Consider the following 26,087-nt stretch of genomic DNA (forward strand, 5'->3'; position numbering starts at 1 on the left):
GGAGCAGTTTCCTTCTAATCTTTCGATCAGTGGTTAGGGTACTCTCCTGGGACATAGGAAACCCAGAGTCACTTCCCTGCTCTGCCTGATTTACAGAAGGGACTTGAACTTGGGTCTCCCACAATGCAAGAGAGTGTGTCCTAGCCATTGGGATGATCTGGTAAAGGTCTTTCTCACTCTCTTGTTGAGAGACCAAAGTTCATATCCCCGCTCCAATTACTATCGATTATTTATAAAATGTGGAATAGCTTCAACAGGACAGATTGAGATAGACCCACAACAGATATCCCATCTTGGAGCTATCGCTTCTGCCTACGGAATCTGATTTGAACCTGGTTTTTACCACGCTAACCTAAGGACACTGTATTCCAGTTGACTAATAAATGCTACCTTGCTTTGAAAAGGCCTCTGGGTATTGCTGCAAAAAACTTATTGAGTACACTGCTCCCTAATAAGGCAAAGTTTTCAGGAGTCTGATTTCATTTGGGCTGCAGCAAGGCACGGTATGAAACAAGGATGCTGGAGCTCAAAGGCTCATTCAAGTAATCTTTGAGGTCATGTGGTCTCCGCTTGTGAAGAGTGTGGATGCTTGAAGTCTGGCACATCAAAGGGGATACTTCCAGGAAACTGTTTAAAGGCTGCCCTCTTGTTGCTATAGTAGATATAGTTTTCTTCCTTCTTCAAGATCAGTAGGCTAAAGTTGATGTAACTGCTGCTTTTTAAGCCAAAGCAACAGCAACCATACAGTCAACACTTCATAAATAATGCACAAATGGCTCTATACTCCATAAAATAAAAGGTATGTCAAGCTAAGTGTTAGCTGTATTCAGAGATGAGCTGCCAAAATCTTAACAACGGGTTCCCTCCTCAACCCACAAGGGAGTCGTTGCCCACCCCCACCCCCTGGGACTCCTGCCCCATCCAACCCACCGTATTCCTTGACACCCCCCTCCCGGACCCCTGTCCCATCCACCCCCTCCCCTGTCCCCTGACTGCCAGAACCAGGCAGGAGGGTCTCATGGGCCACTGTAGTGGGTGCCCACCTCGCCCCTAAGAGCCAGAGGTACCTGCCAGGGGGCGACGTGGGGAGTCCCGGAGGTGCTTACCTGGGGCAGCTCCCAGGAAGCATCTGGCAGGTCCCTCTGGCTCCTAGGGGCAGTGGAGTGTAGCGGGGGGGACGGGACAGGAGAGCGGCTGCTCCCCCACTGATCACATTTTAAAAGTGGCACCTTAGGCGCAGACTCCCTGGGTGCTCCGGGGCTAGAGCACCCACTGGGAAAATTTGGTGGGCGCAGAGCATCCACTGGCAGCTCCCCACCCTGCGCCCGGCCCCAGATCACCTCACCTCCGCTCCGCCTTCGCTGAACATGCTGCCCCGCTCTGCTTCTATGCCCCCCCCCCCCGGCTTCCCATGAATCAGCTGTTCAGCGGGAAGCCTGGGAGGGCTGAGAAGCAGGCCACGGCTTCCTGCTCAAGCCGAGGTGAGCTGGGGCAGGGAGCAGTTCCCCTGCACACACACACCCCCCACCGGTTACCTGCTGCAGCGCAGGTGGCCCTCCTTGCGCCCCAGCTCACCTCCGCCTCCCTGGGCCTGAGCGGGAAGCCATGGCCTGCTTCTCAGCCTGTGCCAGCTTCCCACGCGAACAGCTGATTCGCAGGAAGCCGGGGGGGGGGGGGGGCAGAGAAGCAGAGAGGGTTGGCGCCTCTGAAGAGTGGAAGTTCTCACTCCTTACCATTGGGGGATCCCAAGCAACTCCTTTCCATTTGCATTTAGTGGCTCTCATACCACACATAATATAAATAATAATCATAATGATCAAGCAGATGGAATGCCATACATTTGTACTGTATGAGCTGCCTGTTAAGCAACAAGAAATGGAAAACTGTTACAAGCACAGAAAACAGTAAAGGAGACACCAAGAGTGAGATAAGAAAATAAGAGGATGGAGAGGAGATATGAAGGTAGGGTGAGGTTATGTAGGGCCTTAAAAGTGAGAAAATGGAGCTTGAATTATATATCAGCTTGAATTATATAACTGATGACAAGCAATGGGATTCTGAACAGGTAAAAAGGAAAACAACATCGGCAGAGCAGGAGAAGAAGTTGACTTTCGCAGTGGCATATGAACGGATAGGAAGGTGGGGATGTGGAGAAAAAGAGTAATGATGGCAAGAGATTACCAGTGTTTGTCCGTTTGCTGAAGGAAAGGAGGCAGGTTTAAAGCAGTGGGGATGGAAAGAACAAATTTTGAAAGTATTGCTGTCCTAGAACAACAAAGAGCATGTCTGAGACAACATCCCTCTGCAGCATAAGCAAACTTGTCTATGTTCTCTAAATAGCAGACTTGTTAGTTAGTTATCTTTGCTCAGAAGCTCTGTGTTTTACTAGCTTTCGATGTCAGTTGAATACAAAAACTTGTACTGATATTTTGCTCTTAATTCCGTTTCAGTATTGATCTTTAATTAAATGCTTATGGGATTCTCCATTTCCTCCCCACTTTTAAACAACTCAGATCTGTTTATGCAAACATAGAAAATAATTTTGAGTTACAGAAAAATACTGATTCCTCTTGGAATATTGTGTTCTAGTAATGAAAATGTCTATTTCAAATAGTGGCTTTGTTCTTACCCAATGTGTGTTTATTGAAACAAAATGTAGTTATCGCAGATTAGGAAATGGCATGGTCACACCTCCTGTGATAGTCAAATAACCCATGCTTTCCCACAAATAGCTTTATGAAACAGATAAATCATAGATGCGACAATGCATGGGTGTCTTGGTACTCAGGTGCCTGTCCTTTGACAGAGCAGGAGATGAAATTACACTGACACCCAAGTACAAACATATAATTTTTTTGGTTTTAATAAACTAATTGTACAGATTGAAGTATGAACTTAGTGCCACAGAGATATTCGCAATTTTCAAAAATACTTTGACACTACATCCTTGATTTCTCTACTTTTTGCAAATCCTGATAGATAACCTCCGTAATTCTGATTCAGTACTTGTGTATTTCTATATGCTAGTTAAAGGAAAAAAAGTTTTAAGGATTTCCCTCCCCTAGTAACTTGATTTGAATATGTGCTGAAATACAAGAGCTACTAGCATGAGAGACATTAAAAATGGGCAATCCTGAATCATGACAAAGAACTTAACAAAAATACTGGCTGGCCAATTGCAGTCCATGTTCTCAGTTCTTGTGAATGCAGGTCAAACTGTATTAAGGATAGACAAATGTCAGACAATATTCAGAGAGTACTTGGAATCATCCATAATTGCAGATTTAAACAAGATCCAATTCCTTTGTTATCACTTGATGCAGAGAAAACTTTTGATGGAGTGAAACTTTCTGTTTCAAGTCTAGTCCCAAAGGGACATTACTGGCCCGCAGTTCCTTACATGGATAACTGTTCTTTACACCAGCCCCAAGGCAGCTGCACAAGATAATGGGGTTAAATCTCCCACTTGAATTACACAGAGGAACAACTAGGCCGGGTTGTGCATTGTCTCCTTTACCACTGGCCATGGAGCCTTCTGCACAGAGGATAAGGAACAATGACTACCACAGGAATAAAACTGACAGGAACACATCAGAAAGTAGCTTTATATACAGATGATGTAGCATTTTTATCTAAACAAAATATGACCCTAAAATTAGTATCTGAACAAATCCATGACTTTGGGAAAGCATCTGGATTTAAAGTAAATTATGCTAAATCAAATGCTAACTATAAATCTGCCAGACTCTGAGAAGTCATTCCTCCAGAAGTCATTTGGGTGCAAATGGGCAACAAATTCTATAAAATACCTGGGAACTCAAATCTCAAACAACCTAGAAGAGCTCTATGATTTAAATGTCAAATCACTACTTCAGAAAATAAAGATTTGGAGAGGTGGGGAAGAATGCAATTTCTTGATTGGGAAGAAAAGCCACAGTCAAAATAAATATTTTGCCAAGGATATCTTTCTTGTTTCAGAATCTTTCTGTAATCATTCCAGACTAAAACCCTAGCAGGAACACACAGAGGATGTTAGAATTTATACAGAATAAGAAAAGACCAAGGGTGCAAATACTTTGTACAGACCCATTAAAAAGAGTTGACTGACTAGCTGTTCAAAATATTCTATGGTACTATCAAGCCAGCCAGCTCAAAGTAGTAGTAGACTGACGGGAGATTTAACCCAGCCAAACACTGGGTCTTTATTCAACAAGAAAACTGTGTCTGTGCAACATTGCTAGGATACCATGGATTAATAAAAAATATCACACCCTCCAGAAATTACCTCACATTCTTTAGTAAAGGATAATCTATAGGTTTGGGATAGAACTACAGATGAGAAATTATTTTTCCTCCTCCTCCAATGTCATGCATTGTAAAAAATCCAGATCTTAACCAAATTAATGAACCAGAGAGCTTTAAAAACTGGGAGAGCCATGGAATACAAATGGTTGGTCAGCTAGTCAAGAAAAACTTTTCTAATTTATTTAGAGATTAAAACTAACTTTAACCTGCCCACTCTCCATACCAGTGCTTTCAAGTTAGGCATTGTTTCTCAGCTTTCTAGAAAAACTGTTTTATACAGAAAACTAACTTTAATAGAAGCAGTGAAGTCTAGTCAATTAGGAAACAAAAACGTAACTAACTAATATCAATTTTTACAGACAACTTTCTGCACAAAAAAAAATGTCTACAGACGACATGATGGGAAAAGGATCTGGACAGACAAATTACTCCAGAGGAATGGGTTCTGATCTGGAAAAGAGGACCAGAAACCTCAGTCTGTGGCACAATAAAAGAAAATGTCTAAGATACTGCCTTAATGGTACCTCATACCAGTGAGGGTAAAAAAATATACTGTATATAGATTGAATGGGGATAAACGTTGGAGAAACTGTGGTGAAAGAGGAGATTTTATGTATATATGGTGCACATGTCCAGTCATTAGAGAGTACTGAGATGCAATTCATAACCAAACACTTCAGGTTGTGGGATATTTCTTACTAAATGATCCTTTGGTAATCCTGCTGTGGCTTTCTAATGGAAATGGTCACACAAAAGGAAATCAATCTCATCTGCTAATAGCTGCTATGCTACTGATTGCCTCTCACTGGAAAAAGAAAAAAGTCCAACTCTAACAGAATAGTTCAAAATAACGTGAGAGAGAGTTATTATGGAAAAATTAATGAACCAATTACATACCCAGCAAAAGAAACAGAGACTAGATATTTAAATATTTGGTTACCATTTACTGAAAAAAAGTCAAAGTACATTCACGTGCAAGAAACTCCAGCGTGTCCAATTTTTTTGAATATTAATATTTGATATTTCTGGTCTGCTAAATGTGTGTAATCAGAGATTTCACTTTAAAAAAAATCAACCTGTCATAGACGATGTAATGATACTCAGTGTAATATAAAAAGAACTGATGAGATGAGCTGTAGCTCACGAAAGCTTATGCTCAAATAAATTGGTTAGTCTCTAAGGTGCCACAAGTACTCCTTTTCTTTTTGCGAATACAGACTAACACAGCTGCTACTCTGAACCTGTCACTCTAATATAGTAACACCCTGTCAAATCTGATGACTACAGTTTTACATAATTTCTCTTTAAACAAATGCTCACTATTGTAATGATTATTATTTTGTTTCTGATATTTACATGGCAAGGATTTGTAAACCTGTTAATACTTCCTAAATAAATAACTAGTAAAAAAGGGGACAACCCACCAAAACATATGAGATATTTACACATAATTTATGGTTATATGTTGAATGTTTGGCACTAAAGAATAAGGGAAGACACAGTAATTGGCCTATGCTATTTATAATCTACATTAGAGGAGTACACTGTTCAAGCACTGCTTATTTCCCCTATTCCTTCCTCTTCCCCAAATGGTAGGTTAACAGTGAAAGTCTTTGTGGAAGAATTATTTTAAAAAATAAGGTATCTGAAGGAAGAGAGCGTAGCCCTTTAATACACAAGTGGGGAGAATGATCCAAATACTAGTATTAGAGGTAAATAGTCTCCCTGCATTATTTGCTATAACTTCTGTTGTCTTGCTATACAGTTCAGAACAGTTCTACTTACCAGAAAAGAACAAAATACAATTTAAAAAACATAATTCAGTTCCATAATGATGTCAGATTGTTAACCCTGAAAACTAAAATTATATCCACAAAGCAAGAGAAATAGTCTATGGCAGTCGTGGCTTCCTTTAGACTGCACCCACTTCCAGTATGCCTAAGATCTGCTCTGGAGGAACTGTGTCCATGATCCATGCAATGCTTGACTTCTCTAACCTGGTCTACACTAGCATTTTGCTGGAAGTATCCCACCACCGTACTACTGGTGACTGCAGCTACAGCGGAAGCACTAAGATAAACAGGGCACAAGTGTGTATACCACAGTGTTGTCTAAACCCACTGCAAGCAAGGCTAGAATTAAGACAGTGATTTTAAAAAGTCTGATACCTGTTTAACCCAGCCCCAGTGGATAAAGCATGAGTGGGAGATTTCTGTGTGTATATAAAGTCTGCTGCAGTTTCCACGGTAAACATCTGATGAAGTGAGCTGTAGCTCACGAAAGCTCATGCTCAAATAAATTGGTTAGTCTCTAAGGTGCCACAAGTCCTCCTTTTCTTTTTGCCCAAAAAATGCGACTGCAGAAAAAGCCTCAGGAGCGGCAACAAGCATGACATCAAGAATATATCTTCTGAGGAATCATAGAATATCAGGGTTGGAAGGGACCTCAGGAGGTCATCTAGTCCAACCCCCTGCTCAAAGCAGGACCAATCCCCAACTAAATAGGGACCTGACCTTAAAAACTTCTAAGGAAGGAGATTCCACCACCTCCCTAAGTAACGCATTCCAGTGTTTCACCACCCTCCTAGTGAAAAACTTTTTCCTAATATCCAATCTAAACCTCCCCCACCACAACTTGAGAACATTACTCTTTGTTCTGTCATCTGCTACCACTGAGAACAGTCTAGATCCATCGTCTTTGGAACCCCCTTTCAGGTAGTTGAAAGCAGCTATCAGATCCCCCCTCATTCTTCTCTTCCGCAGACTAAACAATCCCAGTTCCCTCAGCCTCTCCTCATAAGTTATGTGTTCCAATCCCCTAATCATTTTTGTTGCCCTCCGCTGGACGTTTTCCAATTTTTTCACATCCTTCTTGTAGTGTGGGGCCCAAAACTGGACACAGTACTCCAGATGAGGCCTCACCAACGTCAAATAGAGGGGAACGATCATGTCCCTGCTGGCAATGCTCCTACTTTTACATCCCAAAATGCCATTGGCCTTCTTGGCAACAAGGGCACACTGTTGACTCATATCCAGCTTCTCATCCACTGTAACCCCTAGGTCCTTTTATGCAGAACTGCTGCCTAGCCATTCGGTCCCTAGTCTGTAGCGGTGCATGGGATTCTTCCGCCCTAAGTGCAGGACTCTGCACTTGTCCTTGTTGAACCTCATCAGATTTCTTTTTGGCCCAATCCTCTAATTTGTCTAGGTCCCTCTGTACCCTATCCCTACCCTCCAGAGTATCTACCTCTCTTCCCAGTTTAGTGTCATCTGCAAACTTGCTGAGGGTGCAATCCACACCATCCTCCAGATCATTTATGAAGATATTGAACAAAACCGGCCCAGGACCGACCCTTGGGGCACTCCACTTGATACCGGCTGCCAATTAGACATGGAGCCATTGATCACTACCTGTTGAGCCCGACAGTCTAGCTAACTTTCTATCCACTTTATAGTCCATTCATCCAACCCATACTTCTTTAACTTGCTGGCAAGAATACTGTGTCAAAAGAGACCGTGTCAAAAGCTTTGCTAACGTCAAGGAACAATACTGAGTTATACTGAGACCACCTATGTGTTTCATATATGACAAACAACAATGTGATAATAAATTTTAGTCACTATGGACTCAGCTGAAATTAAACCAGTGAACTAGATGTGAACTGCTTTGTTTCTATCTCCAGGTCTTCATGTTATTTTAAAAATGAACATATCAGGTGAGATACACATGTCTAGCTGCCGCTTTTTGCACTTTTTACATACATACAAGACAGATTTCTCAATTCTACAGTTAATTGATAAAGCAACCACACATGTAAATACAATGTTACCTGGAGACGAGGGAGGATGTTGCTCTTGTGGCTTCTCCTGTGACAAGAGCCCCAGGTAGCTGAGAACAACATATTTTGTTTCATAGTGAAATCCTACAGGCACAGCAGTAGAGGACGCCATTGGATTGACTTGCAATGCTCCACAGGGTTAATGGTGCGCGTAGTTTTTCTTCTGGCTAAGAGGGTAAGACAGACTGAAAGAGAGAAGATTAATTTTTTTTGTAAGGAAGAGCAGAAATCCATACTCCCTATTACAGTAAGAGCAATCACACCCCAAGATTCTGCTGAAGACTCTTAAGAGTTTCCATCTCAATACCCTATGGCGAATTTATAAACTGCTGTTTCCATTTGCTTTAGGGTGAAGCTTTGCCTAACAACGCCTCAGTCCAAGACAACTTTTCTTTCCTTTCTTTTCCACTCCAGTATCATCCAAAAATATATGGCTCGATTAAAATGGAAAAGGGGATGGTGGGCACTCTCTTACATGCCTCAGACTGGAGAAACTTTTGTTTATAAAGGAAGACAGTTAACTGGAAAACTAGGCTTAACAGAGTTAAAAACATGTTTGTTTCTACACATACATGAATTCACCTCACATTTTTGTGGCTTTCTAATCACTTGCCATACAAAGTAGGAAATCGCAAATTTCCTATTTTCATAAATGTTCTTCTCTTCCCCTGTTGCTGCGTGACAGACCAGCATAAACAGAGAAAACTGATTATAGTGGAACTGCAAATCTGGGAACCTACAAAGTGCTGTTAAGTGCAGAAAAACTACCAGAAAGATTTTTCTCTCTAATCTCTCATTTATAGTAATCTTTGTTTATGCTTTTAACAATAGGTAAGTTTTCAAATTGTGGTTTTTAAGCCAATAGTATTGTGACGCAGCAGGGAGGGGGGAAGTGCCAACCTGATAGCAGATGTGCTGTCCCGGAGAGGGGGCCCTGAACTTCCCCAGGTCACTGGTCAGAGTGACCCCGCTCAGTTCAATCTCGAAGGGGGGAGAGATGTGATGCAGCAGGGAGGGGGGAGTGTTGACTTGGGAATGTGGCAGGGGAGTTTCAATGGGAGATCTGAGAGCCTGTAACCTGAGCCAGTAGTGGGAGGTAACACCTCTGCCCAGGAATGTGAACAGAGGCTGCAGGAGAGAGCCCGCCAAGGGGGGGGTTTAGTTTCAGTTTGGTGCTGGGTGGTGGAACGCAGGGAACCCCAGGGCTGGGGTCTAAGTTCCCTGCTCCCCCAGAAGGACTTGACTGAGGGGTCCTGGTTGTACCCACAAGCTCTGTTTTAGACTGTGTTCCTGTTGTCCAATAAACCTTTTGTTTTACTGGCTGGCTGAGAGTCTCAGTGAATCCCACGAAGAAGGATGCAGGGCCTGGACTCCCCCACACTCCGTGACAAGTATACCTCTAAATTTAAAACTGTATAGTTTGCTACTGCTTAGTTAGGGCCTTTACATAGGGTCTGAGAAGTTTACTTGCCAGTAATTAATAAGATAGTTTCACTTTGCTGTCTTGTCTCACACATTAGTTAGAAACTGACAGAACCTTGGCCTGTTTCACTGCTGCCTGTAGTGCAACCATGAAGTTCACCGGATTTGTGAATTTCATGTTGCAGCTGCAATGTTCCCTTTCGATACAATATCAGGAAACTGTGGGGGAGTAAGGGTGGAGAGAGAGAGAGCTCTCCTCTCCCCAATCCTTACTTTCCAGAGAACAGCTGAATTTTTTGTTGTTTCTGCTGCTTCTCATAAGATTCCAGCACTGGTGCTGCTCACACCTTACTGCACAATTGAACTGACAGTGGTCATCTCTCATTCACTTTAGTGTTCCAACAGCAACACCACATGGTTAACAGAGGAAAGGAATTCCACATCCTTTACAGATGTCTCCCTCTGCAGGTGTGAGGGTATCTCCCTGACTAGCAGCAGGTTATGAGACTGAATTTCTCAGCCAGGCGCTGTCCCTTGATGAAACAGAGATCCAAATATCTTCAATATAAACATCTGGCTGATCAACTTTTCCATTCCGACTACTTTTATGTATTTCACTTTATAAACGTTCAAATGAGAGAAAAATGAAAAAACGTACGGTCAAGAGAGCTAAAGTATGACAGCTGAGAAAGAGTAGCAAAGAAAAAATAACCAGATCTCAAATGGAAATCACAGAAAAGAAAAGGCAGATTTTAAAAAGTTTTAGACTATTAGTGTCTATTTACTTAATTAAAACAAAGTGTGGATAACTATTTCCAATGGGAATCTAGTCAAGCACAAGGAAGACAACCACAATGGTCAGAGAATTCAAGATCAATTTTAAAGTTTAAAAGCTCTCAATTGCTTCAAATAGTTATTTCCAAACTATAAGTAGTGCATGTTTTGCCGCTAGAGTGGACATCTAATGATGAAGCTGACAGTACACTCCAAAGATGATGGAGGCTACAGAAACAGCTATTTGATGGGTTCTGAATAGTTCTATCACTGTCAGGACTAGTGACAATTACCTTTAGCTAAAAAACAGCACCAAATGTAATGGTATAAATCTGGTTAGATTTATAGTAATGAAATATTGTGAAAAACAGAGCACTACTTTAGGAGCCTTTTAGGCCATTCCTACTGTTTAAATTTCAGAATGTCTTGTGATCAGTATGGACAATGCATTACAAGGCCCTAAGTACAATCCGTCCAGCAAACGATGCCTTTAAAAGAAAAAATCTCATTTGGACACAAAAGGAGACATTAGAAGTAACTTCTAAACCTTCTTATTATTGCAAAGGCATTCAAATAGCTCGCTGGAGCAACCAAATTGTGGAAGAGAAGCAAAAAAAAGTTACACTGCTATAGAGCTGTTTTGAGGTGATATGGAAAGGATAATGAACTTGTCAATAAAAGGTGCAAAAGGAAGAGAGTCAGTGGGGAAGCAGTTAAACCATTCCTTTTGATCTTTAATACTTTCAAACTCATTTAGTAGTAAAAGCAGTGTGGAGATCACTTTCATTTAGACTATACTCCGGGAAGCCCTGCCTCTTCTTGCTTATTTCAGAATGCCTGGAATATTCCCCATGGTTGGTTCCTCTGCTGCAGATATGACTGCAGCTGCAATTCATACACAAGACTAATGGTGAGATACTTCTGAATAATGGCATCTCTTGCCTCACATTAATCATCTTACATTCATATAGCACCTTTCATCCCCAAGTGCTTTATAGACAACACTGTAAACAATGCTACATCCAGCACTAACAGTTTCTGGGGTGGAACAGCAGCTGTTACACAACAACATTACTACACATTATGGGAAGAAAAGCACCACAGCTAATTAAAACTTCAAAGGAAATTTAGGTAGACAGAGCATACTTGCATGAGATGGGTTAAACCTTTTGTTCAATACTGTTTCACAGAACATCCCAGATTCCCACCATTTCCTGCAGCGCTTACATGGTTCCTTGGAGGTCTTTGGTATGGAAACAGAACTGCGCAGGATTGTGATTATCTTACACAAGCTGAAAAAATGTCAAATGGTATCTCGAGGAATCCAAGCACTGTACTATATATCATCTAAGAACAATTTTTAACAGAGAATGAGGCACTATCCTTAGATGAGATATCTGAGCCAGTATAGAAAGGAAGAGAGCACACCAATACACAAAGAATGGGACTCCACGGTGGTACAGGGATCCTCATACAACACTTAAGCCTAATTCAAGAGAATGTCAGTACATGCTCAGCATCTCTGAAAAATCAAGTCATGGGCTGTTTGGAAAAAGAGGTTAAAATGTTTCCCTGGGGAGAGGATGAAAGAAAGAACAAGCCACATATAAAAGATGTTGGGAGCTCCAACACTACAGAGATGACAGCATAAGAACCTGTATAGACGAATGAACAGTAAGAGTCCTCAGCTTTGCTGAAAAAACATCAGTGACAAACTTCAGAATCCAAGAGGTGGCACTTCAGTTATTGGTTTTTGCGGAAGAAGGGCCTACAATACAATAATGTGATTACTCATTGATCATAGGTTTCAGAGTAACAGCTGTGTTAGTCTGTATTTGCAAAAAGAAAAGGAGTACTTGTGGCACCTTAGAGACGAACCAATTTATTTGAGCATAAGCTTTCGTGAGCTACAGATCACTTCATCGGATGTATACAGAAGAAGATGTTTTTATACACACAGACCATGAAAAAATGGGTGTTTATCACTACAAAAGGTTCTCTCTCCCCCCACCCCACTCTCCTGCTGGTAATAGCTTATCTAAAGTGATCACTCTCCTTACAATGTGTATGATAATCAAGGTGGGCCATTTCCAGCACAAATCCAGGGTTTAACAAGAACGTCTGAGGAACAGTGGGGGGGAGGAATAAACAAGGGGAAATAGGCTTGAATAGAGACTGGGAATGGTTGATTCATTTTAAAAAGTAACCTATTTCCCCTTGTTTATTCCTTCCCCCCACACACACACACACTGTTCCTCAGACGTTCTTGTTAAACCCTGGATTTGTGCTGGAAATGGCCCACCTTGATTATCATACACATTGTAAGGAGAGGTTTCAGAGTAACAGCCGTGTTAGTCTGTATTCGCAAAAAGAAAAGGAGTACTTGTGGCACCTTAGAGACTAACCAATTTATTTGAGCATAAGCTTTTGTGAGCTACAGCTCACTTCATCAGATGCATATCGTGGAAACTGCAGCAGACTTTATATATACACAGAGAATATGAACCAATACCTCCTCCCACCCCACTGTCCTGCTGGTAATAGCTTATCTAAAGTGATCATCAGGTGGGCCATTTCCAGCACAAATCCAGGTTTTCTCACCCTCCACCCCCCCCCCCCACAAATTCACTCTCCTGCTGGTGATAGCCCATCCAAAGTGACAACTCTTTACACAATGTGCATGACAATCAAGTTGGGCTATTTCCTGCACAAATCCAGGTTTTCTCACATCCCCCCCACCCCCATACACACACAAACTCACTCTCCTGCTGGTAATAGCTCATCCAAACATTCCTACCCCCCCCCCCAGATGTTCTGGTTTAACTTGGATTTAAACTTGAAGAGTGGTCAGTTTGGATGAGCTATTACCAGCAGGAGAGTGAGTTTGTGTGTGTATGGGGGTGGGGGGGATGTGAGAAAACCTGGATTTGTGCAGGAAATAGCCCAACTTGATTGTCATGCACATTGTGTAAAGAGTTGTCACTTTGGATGGGCTATCACCAGCAGGAGAGTGAATTTGTGGGGGGGGGGGGGGGTGGAGGGTGAGAAAACCTGGATTTGTGCTGGAAATGGCCCACCTGATGATCACTTTAAATAAGCTATTACCAGCAGGACAGTGGGGTGGGAGGAGGTATTGGTTCATATTCTCTGTGTATATATAAAGTCTGCTGCAGTTTCCACGATATGCATCTGATGAAGTGAGCTGTAGCTCACGAAAGCTTATGCTCAAATAAATTGGTTAGTCTCTAAGGTGCCACAAGTACTCCTTTTCTTATTGTAAGGAGAGTGATCACTTTAGATAAGCTATTACCAACAGGAGAGTGGGTTTGGGGGGACAGAAAACCTTTTGTAGTGATAAACACCCATTTTTTCATGGTGTGTGTGTGTGTATAAAAATATCTTCGGTATTTTCCAGAGTATGCATCCGATAAAGTGAGCTGTAGCTCACGAAAGCTTATGCTCAAATAAATTGGTTAGTCTCTAAGGTGCCACAAGTACTCCTTTTCTTTTTTCATTGATCATAGTGGTTTATAGTTAAGATTTTTTTCAATTATGAATAGAAAATATTGATTCTTATTCTGTGGGCTTCACAGAAGAGGCCAGATTTTAGAGTAAATTAAAAAGACAAGAGAAGTGGCAAGGCAAATCAGAGGAGGGATGGCATTCCATGTCTCAGGTAAAATGAAAAAGGAGCAAATACACTTATAAGTGAAGCAGACAAAATGTTCATCAAGGCTGGCATCATTTCTGGAGAAGAGAAAACAGTGCTCAATGTAAGATCCGAGGTCAAATAAGCAGAGATTAGTGTTACGAAGGGTCTTAAAAGAAAAGGCAAAAAAATTAAATGGATGCAATGGATTTAACACAAGAACAAGAGACTGATTACTCCTTATCAAAACAAAATGCAAGGGCTCATATTCATTATTGTGAATGGCTAACAATACTGTTACTTCACAAAACCCAATCCCCATTAAAAATCTCTATATTTAAGTTTGTGACCCATATTCCTCTCTCCCCACCCCCCATCAAGAAAAACCTCCATTATCTGTTTGACATGGGCTCAGCCATTCAACTAACCCGGGAACTGATGTGGTCAGCCAGACTGACATTTCCTCATGCAGTCTGCCGCATCCTAATCTGTTGCAGGGTCTTACATCAATTACATGGCGATAGACAAGCTACCAATGAATACATTGTTTACAATCCTCTGGTGAAGGGGCTTTCCTATGTTTTAGCCCTCGCCTATTAGATGGGATTTCAGTGCACATTCAGCTTTCCATTTGCCTTACTAAACTTACAGTCAACATGCAGCTGTATTGAACTACTGCATTAAAGTACACTCTACCAGATGTCACCAAGATTCACTGGGTATCCATTTAACTCTTATGGATCAGAGACCCACCTTATGCATTTATAGCTACACCAATAGAATACTACAGGTTTTTTATTGCAGGTTTATAAAGGATAATGGGAGAGGACTAGCCTTACCAGCAGTCTATTTAACACTCTAGAAATACAGAGCCTCAAGTATAGCAGCTCTGTTATGTCTTGGGTTCACTGCATAGCTAACTCAAGTTATAACTCAAGTGTCTCCCCTAAAGTTGCTGGCCTACCAGGGGGTCTAGTTTACAGCCTGAGTAAGCACAGCTTGTCAGCTGCTAACACAATCACTCCAGGCTCTTCATGTATTTTTCTGCAGTGTGACCACTCTCACTCAAGCTAGGCTAACTTGAGTGATCGCTATAGTGATGACATAGCCTTAAAATTAAAATGGTTTTTAAAAGCAGCACACTTTTGAAATATTCCACAATTCTGGGCCCTCTCTCCAGCATAATACCTTGAAATAGTTATGAGTCTCAGTTCAGCCAGTTCACCCATTACACTTTACATCGCACCTTAGGCCTGGGTTACACTGGGGAGGATCAATCTAAGTTACGCAACTTCAGCTACGTGAATAATATAGCTGAAGTCACCATACTTAGATCCACTCACCGCGGTGTCTTCACTGCGGTGAGTCGACAGCTGACGCTCCCCCAGCAACTCTGCCTGCACCTCTCGCTCCGGTGGAGTACTGGAGTCAACAGGAGAGCGCTCGGCAGTCGATTTATCGCGAATAGACTATACGTGATAAATCAACACCCACTGGATCGATCACTGCCCGTCGATCCTGCAGGTAATGTAGACAAGTCCTTAATCTAAGATGTTTTATTTACATAGCACTTTTTATTAAAAAACAACAGATCCCAAGGAGCTTCACTGGTCATAAACATATGAAGATCATTCCCCAAACCAGCAAAAGAAGAAAGTCAGTGAAATGCTCTAGAAGTTCAGAGAAGCACTGCAAGACAATTTTAAACTGAAACTAAGAGTGGACTAGTGCAGCGGTTCTCAAGCTGGGGTCCGAGTGTACTCCAGAGGGTCCACCGGCCCCGCTGATCAACTCCTCCTCCTACCTCCTGCACACCACAAGGGAAGAGGCAAAAAGAAAGAGGAGGGGGAGGGGTACAGCTGGAAGAAGTGAGGTGGGATGGGGCTTGGAGGAAGGGGTGGAGTGGGGGCATAGTGGGGGCTGAGCATCCCCAGGGAAAATAAAAAGCCAGCTTGGGGATCCGCTACAAATTTTAAATAAAAATAGAGGACCTCAGGTTGCTAAAGTTTGAGAACCACTGGACTAGTGGATTGATTTAAATCAAGGTATTAAAATAATTATTTAAATCATCAAGTGGAAAAAGTTGATTTTAGTAATCAATTTTAATCAACTTTTCCATTTATATGCCAGTTATTTTCTAAAGCAGTGGTCCCCAAAACTTTTTACCTCATGCCCCCACTTACCGTTGTCCACACTCCGCCCCCCCCAGAGCCGGGACTGGGGCCACGGCTGGGGGCAGGAGAGGAACCTAGCCCGTGGCTGACAGCCCAGGCCCCTGGGCATGGGACCAGGGCCAGGAACAGAGCTGGGTGGTGCTCCCTCCCCCCGTGGTGGCTCACCTGGGCCCCAGCTGCGCCCCGCCAAACATTCCTCTGTGCACGCTCCACCGTTTGGGGACCTCTGTTCTACAGAAAGGTGCATTCTCACTGGTTGATGTAACTATTAAAACAGGTTTATTAACAACCAGAGCCTTTACACTACATCTGGTACATCTTTTTGCTACACTGAAGGGTACATTATAACTATATATATATATATTGTTTAAGAAATTATACATCTTAATATTTTCAGATTCTTATTAATTGTACATTTTTAGTATGTTAGGAAATGGTTAAATATGTATTGCTTATTTACTACATAATTAACTTTTTGCTCATGATTTGTGTCAAGCTGCATTCAGGTCATAGCTGGAATTTAAATGCACAAAACAGCATATAAATTAATTTTTATTAACAAAACAACCTTATATGTTTTGGATACACAAATTTCTCTTCTCAGAACATGTTTCACATTTACAACTAAATAAGTTTAGGCCTTAACGTTTTTTTATTAAATACAGATTTCATTTTCAACAGGTTTATTTTTACACAGAAAAAATATATAATTTTAACAAAATCAAGAAATCCAATTTAAATCTTAAATGATTTTTTATATAGAAAAAACACCACTATTTTTCCACCGTGGTTTAACCTGGCAGTAATTGGTCTCCGAGAATGTCTCCATCTGCTAGAATTCCCCATAGCACCTGCTTTTGCAAGAGTTGGAAAATAACTACACACATCTTGAGGTATTGCCACTCTGGCCACATCTACACTATGTGTGCTATAGCAGCATAGCTAAGGTGCCATAGCTCCGTTGCAGTATCCCGTAGTGCAGATGCAGACTACGGCAACGGAAAGGGTGTTTCATGCTGTAGGAACTCCACCTTCCCAAGCAATGGTATCCTAGGTTGACAGAAGCATTCTTCCATTGACTTAGCTGCATCCATACCAGAGGTTCAGTTGGTAGAGCTATGGCACTCAGATGTGGACTTTTCACACCCTTTAACACCGTAGTTATGTCGACCTATGTTTTACGTGTAGATCAGGCCTAGGTGACACTAACTGGTTTTAGTAAATGGTCAAAAATTCATCAAAATTTAAACATTTCAGTTCCTACTGGAAATTAATCAATATTTCATCTGTTACTATTTCTCAAGTTGTTTGTAGTGGTATTGTAGTCATGTTGGTCCCAGAACAGGTAGGTGGGTGAGGTAATATCTTTTGATGGACCAACTTCTGTGAGTGAGAGAGACAAGCTTTGGAGCTACACGGAGCTCTTCTTCAAAGCTCAGTGTAGCTCAAAACCTCTTTCACCAACTGAAGCTGGTCCAATAAAAGATACTACCTCACCCACCTTGTCTCTGTTTCTCAAGTGACATTTAATGGATTGAAAAACAGTGAAAAGCTCTGTGGTAGTCATTTATTTGGGGTGTGGTTTTAGTTAACCTTAGAATGCGCATTTAATTACATTATCCCATAAACAAATGGTTTGATTTTTTTAAAAAAAGAACAATTAAATGACCTAATGAAGAGGTTCTCAACCTTTGGCAAACTTTGACCCTAAACCATGATGTTGATAAATCATTAAAACCCCAACTTTATTAGTTTTCATTCATTTTTAGTAGTTTGCAATGCCATTTAATTTCATGTTGCATAAATTAAAAATGATAGTTGAAATATAAGTTAACCAATTGGTATATTAGTTTAAAAACATTCACACAAGTATAGTCAGTGGGACAGCTGAGCAGACCTTTCAGAATAAAGATACTCTAGTGATAAGCGAGGTATAAATACCTCTATAGATAGAAAAATGGTAAGAGGCAAATCAAAGCAATAAGTCAGTCAGTAAGGTAGGAATGATGAAATGAACAGAAATCATATGCCCGTATGCTATATCAGCACATGCACTCCAATGTAGGCACATATACCTGTGCAGCCAAGTCACATCCTTCAGCCACCTGATCTATATGCCTCCAAATCATTTGCCATTCAGATCCTCCACACTCTTCCTTGTGTTTACATTTTAAACTTCCCTCAAGAGTTGTCCATTAGAGACAGTTAGATATTTGATATTTCAATACTCAAAGCACATTCACCTGCAAAAAACCCAACATACCTGTCCAATTTATTTGAACATTAACATTTGATCAACATACCTGGTTATTATATGTATGTACAGAGATTTCACTCAGTTTAGTGAGATCACTAGAAATGACATATTATGGGTGTTGTAAAGATGCTCACTCTATAATAGGGTAATCCCCAATTAAACAGAAAGAGTGGGTGTCTATATTCCTGTAACAACAATGAGGAATCCGGTGGCACCTTAAAGACTAAGGGATTAATCTGGGCATAAGCTTTCACAGGTAAAAAACCCACTTCTTCAGATGCATTGTTCACTTCTTCTGTACAATGCCTCTCTGAATAAAAGCTCACTGAGAAAACCATTGCTTTGTTTCTATTAATTACACGGCAAGGATTCCAGAACTCGTTAAAACTTACTAAATAAACAGTTAAAAAGAACTGCCCCTCACAGGGTTTCTGGCACGTCCCCCTCCAAACACCTGGGGTAGAGGCAGATGCCGCAGACAGGGCTGTAGACAAGCAGGACCCCGGGTCTGGCACGGCGTTTCCCCCTCTCCCGAAGGGAGGAACCACTCAGCCACGCGGCCCTGGGCACCCCGTGCAGGCGCGGTCGAGCCGGGACTCGGGAGCTGCTCTCGGAAGAGCAGAGCGCGGGGCTCGGGAGCTGCCAGCCCAGGGCACGGCGGGGCCGCCAGCTGCAGCGCCAGCCGCATCACCTGTGGCACCCGCGCTGCTGGGCGGCCCGGGGCGGGGGCGCGGGCGCCGGCGGGGGGAGGGCACGTCCTTCAGCCACGGCGCCCCAAACCGTCACCCGCGCGCGGACACACCGCAGGGCGCAGCCCCCTCCGCACCGAGAGGCCAGGCAACCAGTGGGGGGGGAGGGGGAGGTGGTAGCTGGAGGGGGGCCTGTGGCGGGGCTCCTCCCGCCCCGTTACCGGTACTGACACCGCCCCCTGTGAAAGTTCTCAAGGCACCGAGTCCGACCCCGGGGGAGGGGGTCGGGGCCTCGCGCGCCCGCGCGGAACCCCCACCCTCCTCGCCACGAGCCGCGCGCGCGCGCGCGCCGAGGAGGGGAGTGAGGGGCGCGCGTAGAGTGCAGACCCCTTACCTGAGTCTCGCGAGGCGGCGGCGGCGGACGCGCGGCGCTGCCTCCAACCTGTGCGTGCGCGCGGCACTCGCAGCTGCCCTAAATTACAGACGCCGCCATGATGGAGAGGGGGGGGGGAGCGAAAGGGCATCAGGTAACGTTACCGTGGTCACGTCACGCGGGAACTGCAAGGACGGTTCGCGTCGTGTGACCTCCACGCGGCGGCGATAGCAAACCCCCCTCGTCTCTAGCCAATGGGTAACTTCCGCCTCGGTACCTGTCATGGCGGCGGTGAGGGGCGCGTGAGGGTGAGATAGGCGTCCGCCTGACTCGCTGCCCCGTTGCAGCCGGGCTTCCCCCGCTCAACGCGTGACAGAAGCGCCCTCACGCCGGCCCAGGCTCCCTCACCCCGACCGCACGGTCCTGTACCCCGGTCCCACTGCCCCCGAGGGCACTCTCCTGGGGTCGTCCTGCCCCTGCGACTCTCTGGCCCATTGCCCTCGATGGGGATGGGCTTGTCCTGGGGCCCCCTGGCCCCATTGCCCCCAGTCCTCCTGGCCCCGTGTCCCTCTGACCCAACTGCCCCATGGAGCTGGGCTGGGATCATCTGTCCCTGTGTCCTCCTGTCTCATTAATATTTCCAGTATTTTAAATCTTTCTCTCAGCTCCAAAGTCCAGAACAAAAAAACCACACCAACTCCACCTCACCAAACCTGCTCTCCCACCCAACTAAAATATATGCGCCCCCAAGAAAACTAAGCGTCCCTACTGACTGTGCCAAAAATCGTCACCCAGCTGAGCAAATAATTCACCAGGATACAGCAAAAAAGACATTGCATTGCAATACAGGGGTTTTGGCTATTATTTTTATTATTATTTGTTAAGCAGCAACTGCTTGGTCTATGTTGAGTAGAAAGGCACTGCTCCAAGAAGCAGTATTCAATAACTCTCCCAAATGTAACACATGCTACAAATGCCTAAGGGTGACCTGTGAACATTCCACAAGCTGATCGCTTGGAGACAACTGACACTGTCCCCAAATACCACAGTAGTAGTCAGCCCTACCCAATAAACTTAGGCCTGGTCTACACTACAAACATAGGTTTACATAAGCTGCGTTAAATCAATCTAATAATGTATGTGTCCACACTACCGAGTCCCTCCCGTCAACCTAAGAAGCCTGTAAAGTTGACTTCTATACTTCACCTCTGCGAGAGGTGTAGTGCTTGATTCGACATCCATGGGTCAACATGGGGATAGTGTAGACACTGCGTTGTGTAATTCGAATGAATTGGCCTCCGGGAGGTGTCCCACAGTGCTCCATTGTGACCACTCTGGAGAGCACTTTCAACTCCATTGCACATCAGCCAGGTACACAGGAAACAGACACTTCACTGTTAAAGCCCCAGGAACTTTTGAATTTTCATTTCCTGTTTGATCAGCATGGAGAGCTCACCAGCACAACTAATCATGGAGACTCAAGACCGCAAACACGCTCCAGCATGGAGTACTCACGAGGTGGTGGATCTTATTGCTGTCTGGGGAGAAGAGTCTGTGCAGGCAGAGCTCCAGTCCAGCAGAAGAAATGCTGACATCTATGCCAAGATTGTGCAGGGTATGGGGGAGAAGGGCTACACAAGGAACACGCAGCAGTGCCACTTGAAAATGAAGAAGTGTACCAGAAGACAAGGGAGGCAAACAGTTGTTCTGGTTCTGCCCCACAGACATGCCACTTTTATGAGGAGCTGCATGTGATTCTCAACGGCAGCCACACAACTACCCCAAAACGCTCAGTGGATACCTTCCAGGAGTCCTGGGTGACTTCGAGCAACAATGAGGAGGACATTGTTGACAAGGCAGAGGAGGAGAATGTAAGGTAGGCAAGTGGAAGATCCATTCTCCCTGCCAGCCAAGAACTGTTTTTAACCCTGGAGCCCATCCCTTCACAGGACCAATTGGCGGCGGAGCATGATGCCGGGGAAGGCTCCTCTGGTGAGTACACATTTCCAATCAAACTGTAGGGGTTACGTGCTATTATTTTTATGTTTAATCTGAACAAAAAAATAGGTGTAGTGGGTATTGGTGGCCACTCCAGCTATGCAGAGGGTGCTCTCCAAAAAAGACTATTTATGTACATGGGGATGGCGTGGGAATCCTCCATGGAGATCGCTAGGAAACTTTCATGGAGGTACTCTGCAATCCTTTACAGAAGGTTTTTGGGAAGGACTGCCTTATTTTGTCCCCCATGGTAGAACACTTTCCCGTTCCACTCCAGTATTAACTCTGCTGGCATCATTGCAGCATAAGGACCAGGTCTGTATCCAGACACTTGCAGCATCTGCTCCCTTGCAGCCTCTGTTACCCTCAGGAGAGTGATATCGCATAGGGTCACCGAGGAGAGATGAGGGGAAGTTTTCAATGCTAGCCCTTAAACCGCAAACAATTCAACAAGTAATCCACCCACCGTTTGGTGAAATATGGGTCACACAACCACGCTTTCCCAAAGGTGCCATGGTTGGAAGGGATCACCGTGTATTGCAAGCAGCACTGGAAAAAAAGTGGGGAGGGGCTTCCTATTTGTCTCCCTTCGCACTCCCCCAACACTGTGCTGTGCCGCTTTTGTAACAAACTATTTGGGGGAACTATTTGTAACAAACTATTTGTAACAAACTATCCAGGTTGCCAGGGGAAAGGGGACTTTTCTCAAGTTCCAACCTGTGATCCCAAGAATGTCTTCACAAAAGCAACAGCACAAGACCTCTTGCCCATGCCTCGTGGCCTTACTCACCATGGCTGGAGCAGCAAACCAACTCTTGCAATAGCCAGCAGTTGTGATTACATTGTGGCTTTCAGTGAAGTGTATTGAGGGGTGGTTCTTTTTTTATTAAAAAAAAAATTAACCTTGCACCAGAAACAGTGTATGCGCTGTTAATGCTACCCTTGTGCTTTGCATTCCTTGCAGCTGAAACCTTGTCCACCAATGCATCCTCCACACTGGGACAGAGACTTTCCCAGATTAGAAGGCAGAAAAAGAAGACTCGGGAGGACAAGTTCAATGAGTTAATGCGTGCCTCCAAGAGTGACAAGACGGAGCTCAGAGCATGGAGGATTATACTGTCTGAGAACCTGGACATGGACAGGGAGGACAGGAGAGCATGCAGGGAACAAGAGCGTGCCACATAGGAAGAGATGCTGCGGATTATGAAGGAACAATCAGACATGTTGAGGCATCTGGTTGAGGTTCAAGAAAGGCAGCTGGATGCGAGAGTCCCTCTGCAGCCTATGCTGAACCTGCTGCCATCATCACCCAGTTATACATCCTCCTCTCCCAAACGTCCTATAAGGCGGGAGGGAAGTTCGGTATCCCTTGCACTCAACACCAGGGGAGGGTACAAGGACCAGAAAGCACGCATTCCCACACCTTTGATTGTTATTGCAGTTCATCTATAAGCAAGCTTTCCTTGTTTCTCCCCCCCACCCCCCGCCAGTGTTACCAGCCCTTTTGCCTCAGAATATCTTACTTTTCTTTGCTGTCTCTGTGTGTTTGTGTGCATAATAAAACTTAATGGATTGAGGAGAAAAGGCTCTTTATTCATTCAACACACGGTGGTTGGTGGGGGTGGAGTTTACAGGGGAGAAAATGCAATAGAGGGGACAGTTTGGTAAAAACAACATAGGTAAGTGTCACATTACTCTGGCTCATTGTTGAAACTGGCTTTCAAAGCCTCACGGAGAGCAGAGACCCTTGATGTGCTCTTCTTATTGCCCTGGTGTCTGGCTGCTCAAAATTGGCTGCCAGGCGATTTGTCTCAACCCCCGCACCCTGGCAGAAACTTTTCTCCCTTTGTTTCACAGATATTATGAAGCACAGAAGGCAGCAATAACAATGGGGATATTGTTTTCACTGAGATCTAACCTAGTAAGCAAACAGCACCAGCAACCTTTTAAACATCCAAAGGCACATTCCACCATCATTCTGCACTTGCTCAGCCTATGGTTGAACCAGTCCTTACTGTTGTCCAGGCTGCCAGTGTACAGCTTCATGAGCCCTGGGAGCCCTGCAAACTTGGATCACAACAGATCCCACAGTAGATTTACCCACTCCAAATTGAAGCCCCCCTGACCAGTAGCAGTTTGGCGTTGCAAGCTTCAACAGAGCTATCACTACTCATTTCTCCACTGTCAGAGTGGCTCTCATTTTAGTATTGCTGCGTTTCAGGGCTGGGGAAAGCAATTCACGCAGTTCCTGGAAAGTGGCCTTACACATTCAAAAGTACTGCTGCCACTGCTCATCATCCAATAGCTGCATAACAATGTGGTCCCACCAGTCAATGCTTGTTTCCTGGGCCCAGAAAGAGTGCTATACCATGTCAAGGTGATGTGTGACTGTCACCAGCAACTGCGAATTGCTCCGCTCTATATCTTCCATCAGAGCTGCTCGTGTGGCATCACACTGTTTTGCACGGCGGCTCCTGTATCGGCTGTATAAATAAGGATAAGGCGTGAGGTGTTTGTAATGCTCACAACAACAGTGTACAGCTGAGTGGGATCCATGCTTATCATGTTATGGCATCGATGTGGGTAACCCAGGCTTGCGAAAAAGGCTTGGTTTGTTTGACGTTGATTCCAGGGAGGAAGGAAGGTAAATGCGTCATGGGATGCTAATGCCATGTGCCCATAACCACCTGCACCAATGTTTTGGTCCCATAAGGCATTGCAAGCCCAACGCCAAATTGGCTACGTGCACTGTGGTATAGCTACCCACAGTGCAGTGCTCCATGTGTCAATGCAAGCCCTGCTAGTGAGGATGCACTCCGCCAACACAATGAGCATTGTGTAGACACACAAGATCAACTTGCTTAAATCAGAGGCTCGATGTCGACTTACATATAAGTCGACTTAACTTTGTAGTGTAGACAGGGCCTTAGCTTACTCAGCCTCAAATCACTAATATATCCTAGAAAATATTATGCTGTGAAGATGCATTTTCCACATGGCGATGTTTTCATACAAAATAAGGAAATTGTGCAAATATAGGATTACTTTTTGTTGACATGCACTAGGAGAAATACCACAATATCACACTATGCCAGTTGTTGAAAAAGTGGCAAGCCTATGTAAGACCCAAATTTGTCTTCATCCCACACAAACTTGTAGACGCTTGTACACTAATTTTAGGCTTGATATCCTGTATAGGTTTCAGAGACTAAAGGATGACGGATCTCCAACACTTAAATGTTCATACTTCCACAGATATAGCATTTTTAGAGTTCAATAAATAGTTTGTAAACTGTGCCGCTAAGTGGCAACATAATGTCTCTCTCTCTTACACAATTTACAGGCAGACTTGGAGCTGCTAAAGGCATTCCGTGTGCACTGTCAGCACCAAATACTGAGTATAAAATGGTTTGACTTTGAGTGAACTGTCACAATTGTGTAGAGATCTGTCCTTCCTTCAATCACTCATTTTATTAAAAAGTGGTGTTGCATACTCGTCAGCCATGTCACCTGGATGGACAAAACACGCCCTCACGCTGTGTTCTCAAACTCACTAGGGATATGCTAAGGGGTACACGTTCTGACCTTACCTAGTGCCACTCATGAGGCCTCTCCAGAGATTTGTGGATTTGCAGGATTGAGCCAGATCTGGGAACTTCACTACATGATGGCTGGTGCAATGCCATCAACCTGGTCGCTCTGTCTGGTCGGTGCAACCGTCCTCAGTACAGTATATATGTTTATGATTACACACACAAGAACATTTCGTATTCCATCCACTAGAGAGCAGTGGTACACATACCTGTTACAGTGAAAAAGATAAAAAAAAATATAATTAGATAATAATTCTTGTGGGAAATTTGGTAATCTTGACAATTGTATACCTGTTAGTGATTTTAGGAAATCCCGCAGAAAAAAGTTACTTGAAATAATGAAGCTTTAAAAGAAGTGTAACTCCATGTCTGCGATCCAGTCCACATAGGTAAGGTTATAGCTTACAGAATTGTTGGAGAGCTAAGAAAGAAGAAGATAATGACAAGTCTGGGATCTTTTTTTAAAATGAAGTACAAGGAGAGAGTAAGGTATGGAAACTTTGTTTGGACAATCAACACTAAATAAAATAGTGTTCTGATTCTTTGTGAAGTTACTTTAAACGTGATCATGTCATAATGTCCAAGTTGCTTCCTACACTAGGAACTCCTGTACTTTAAAAAAAAAATCTGTGTATAATATGTTCTTCTGTATTGAATGACTTGACAACTTTCATAAAGGTTAAAGATTCATTCAAATAGCTGCCATAATGTCTTGTGCTATTATTTCATTAGATGTTAAGATGATTAGCTTGTGTCAGAACATTATTTGGTTTGAGGCACTGTAAATGTTCAGTAACCAGAGACAAACCAAAATGTAGGAAGAAGTATGGATATGACAGATATTCAATATGTAACTGAATAGTGCTATTCCACGGTAAACATCTGATGAAGTGAGCTGTAGCTCACGAAAGCTCATGCTCAAATAAATTGGTTAGTCTCTAAGGTGCCACAAGTACTCCTTTTCTTTTTGCGAATACAGACTAACACGGCTGTTCCTCTGAAACCTGTACAAAAT

The 26,087-nt window shown here is 43.6% G+C and overlaps 2 protein-coding genes across 7 annotated transcripts in view; one reads left to right on the forward strand and one right to left on the reverse strand.

The window, feature by feature from the left end:
* BCL2L13 (BCL2 like 13) overlaps positions 1-19,727 on the reverse strand; it is an 80,350-nt gene extending 60,623 nt beyond the window's left edge. For 2 of the 6 annotated variants that reach the window (XM_073319847.1, XM_073319817.1), the window contains exons 1-2: positions 19,503-19,592; positions 8,135-8,328 (exon numbers count right to left, since the gene is read on the reverse strand). In XM_073319847.1, the coding sequence (XP_073175948.1) occupies positions 8,135-8,255 (121 nt within the window). In that variant the 5' untranslated portion in view covers positions 8,256-8,328; positions 19,503-19,592. Of the gene's footprint in view, positions 1-8,134; positions 8,329-15,331; positions 15,476-18,237; positions 18,406-19,502 lie in introns of those variants that run through there. The other 4 variants (XM_073319837.1, XM_073319827.2, XM_073319857.2 and 1 more) reach the window with 4 other exon arrangements.
* The window catches only part of BID (BH3 interacting domain death agonist), a 536,402-nt gene that overhangs the window by 108,904 nt on the left and 401,411 nt on the right, over positions 1-26,087 (forward strand). The window lies entirely within an intron of this gene.

This window comes from Lepidochelys kempii, chromosome 1 (assembly GCF_965140285.1).
Source record: "Lepidochelys kempii isolate rLepKem1 chromosome 1, rLepKem1.hap1, whole genome shotgun sequence".
Classification (NCBI taxonomy): domain Eukaryota; kingdom Metazoa; phylum Chordata; order Testudines; family Cheloniidae; genus Lepidochelys; species Lepidochelys kempii.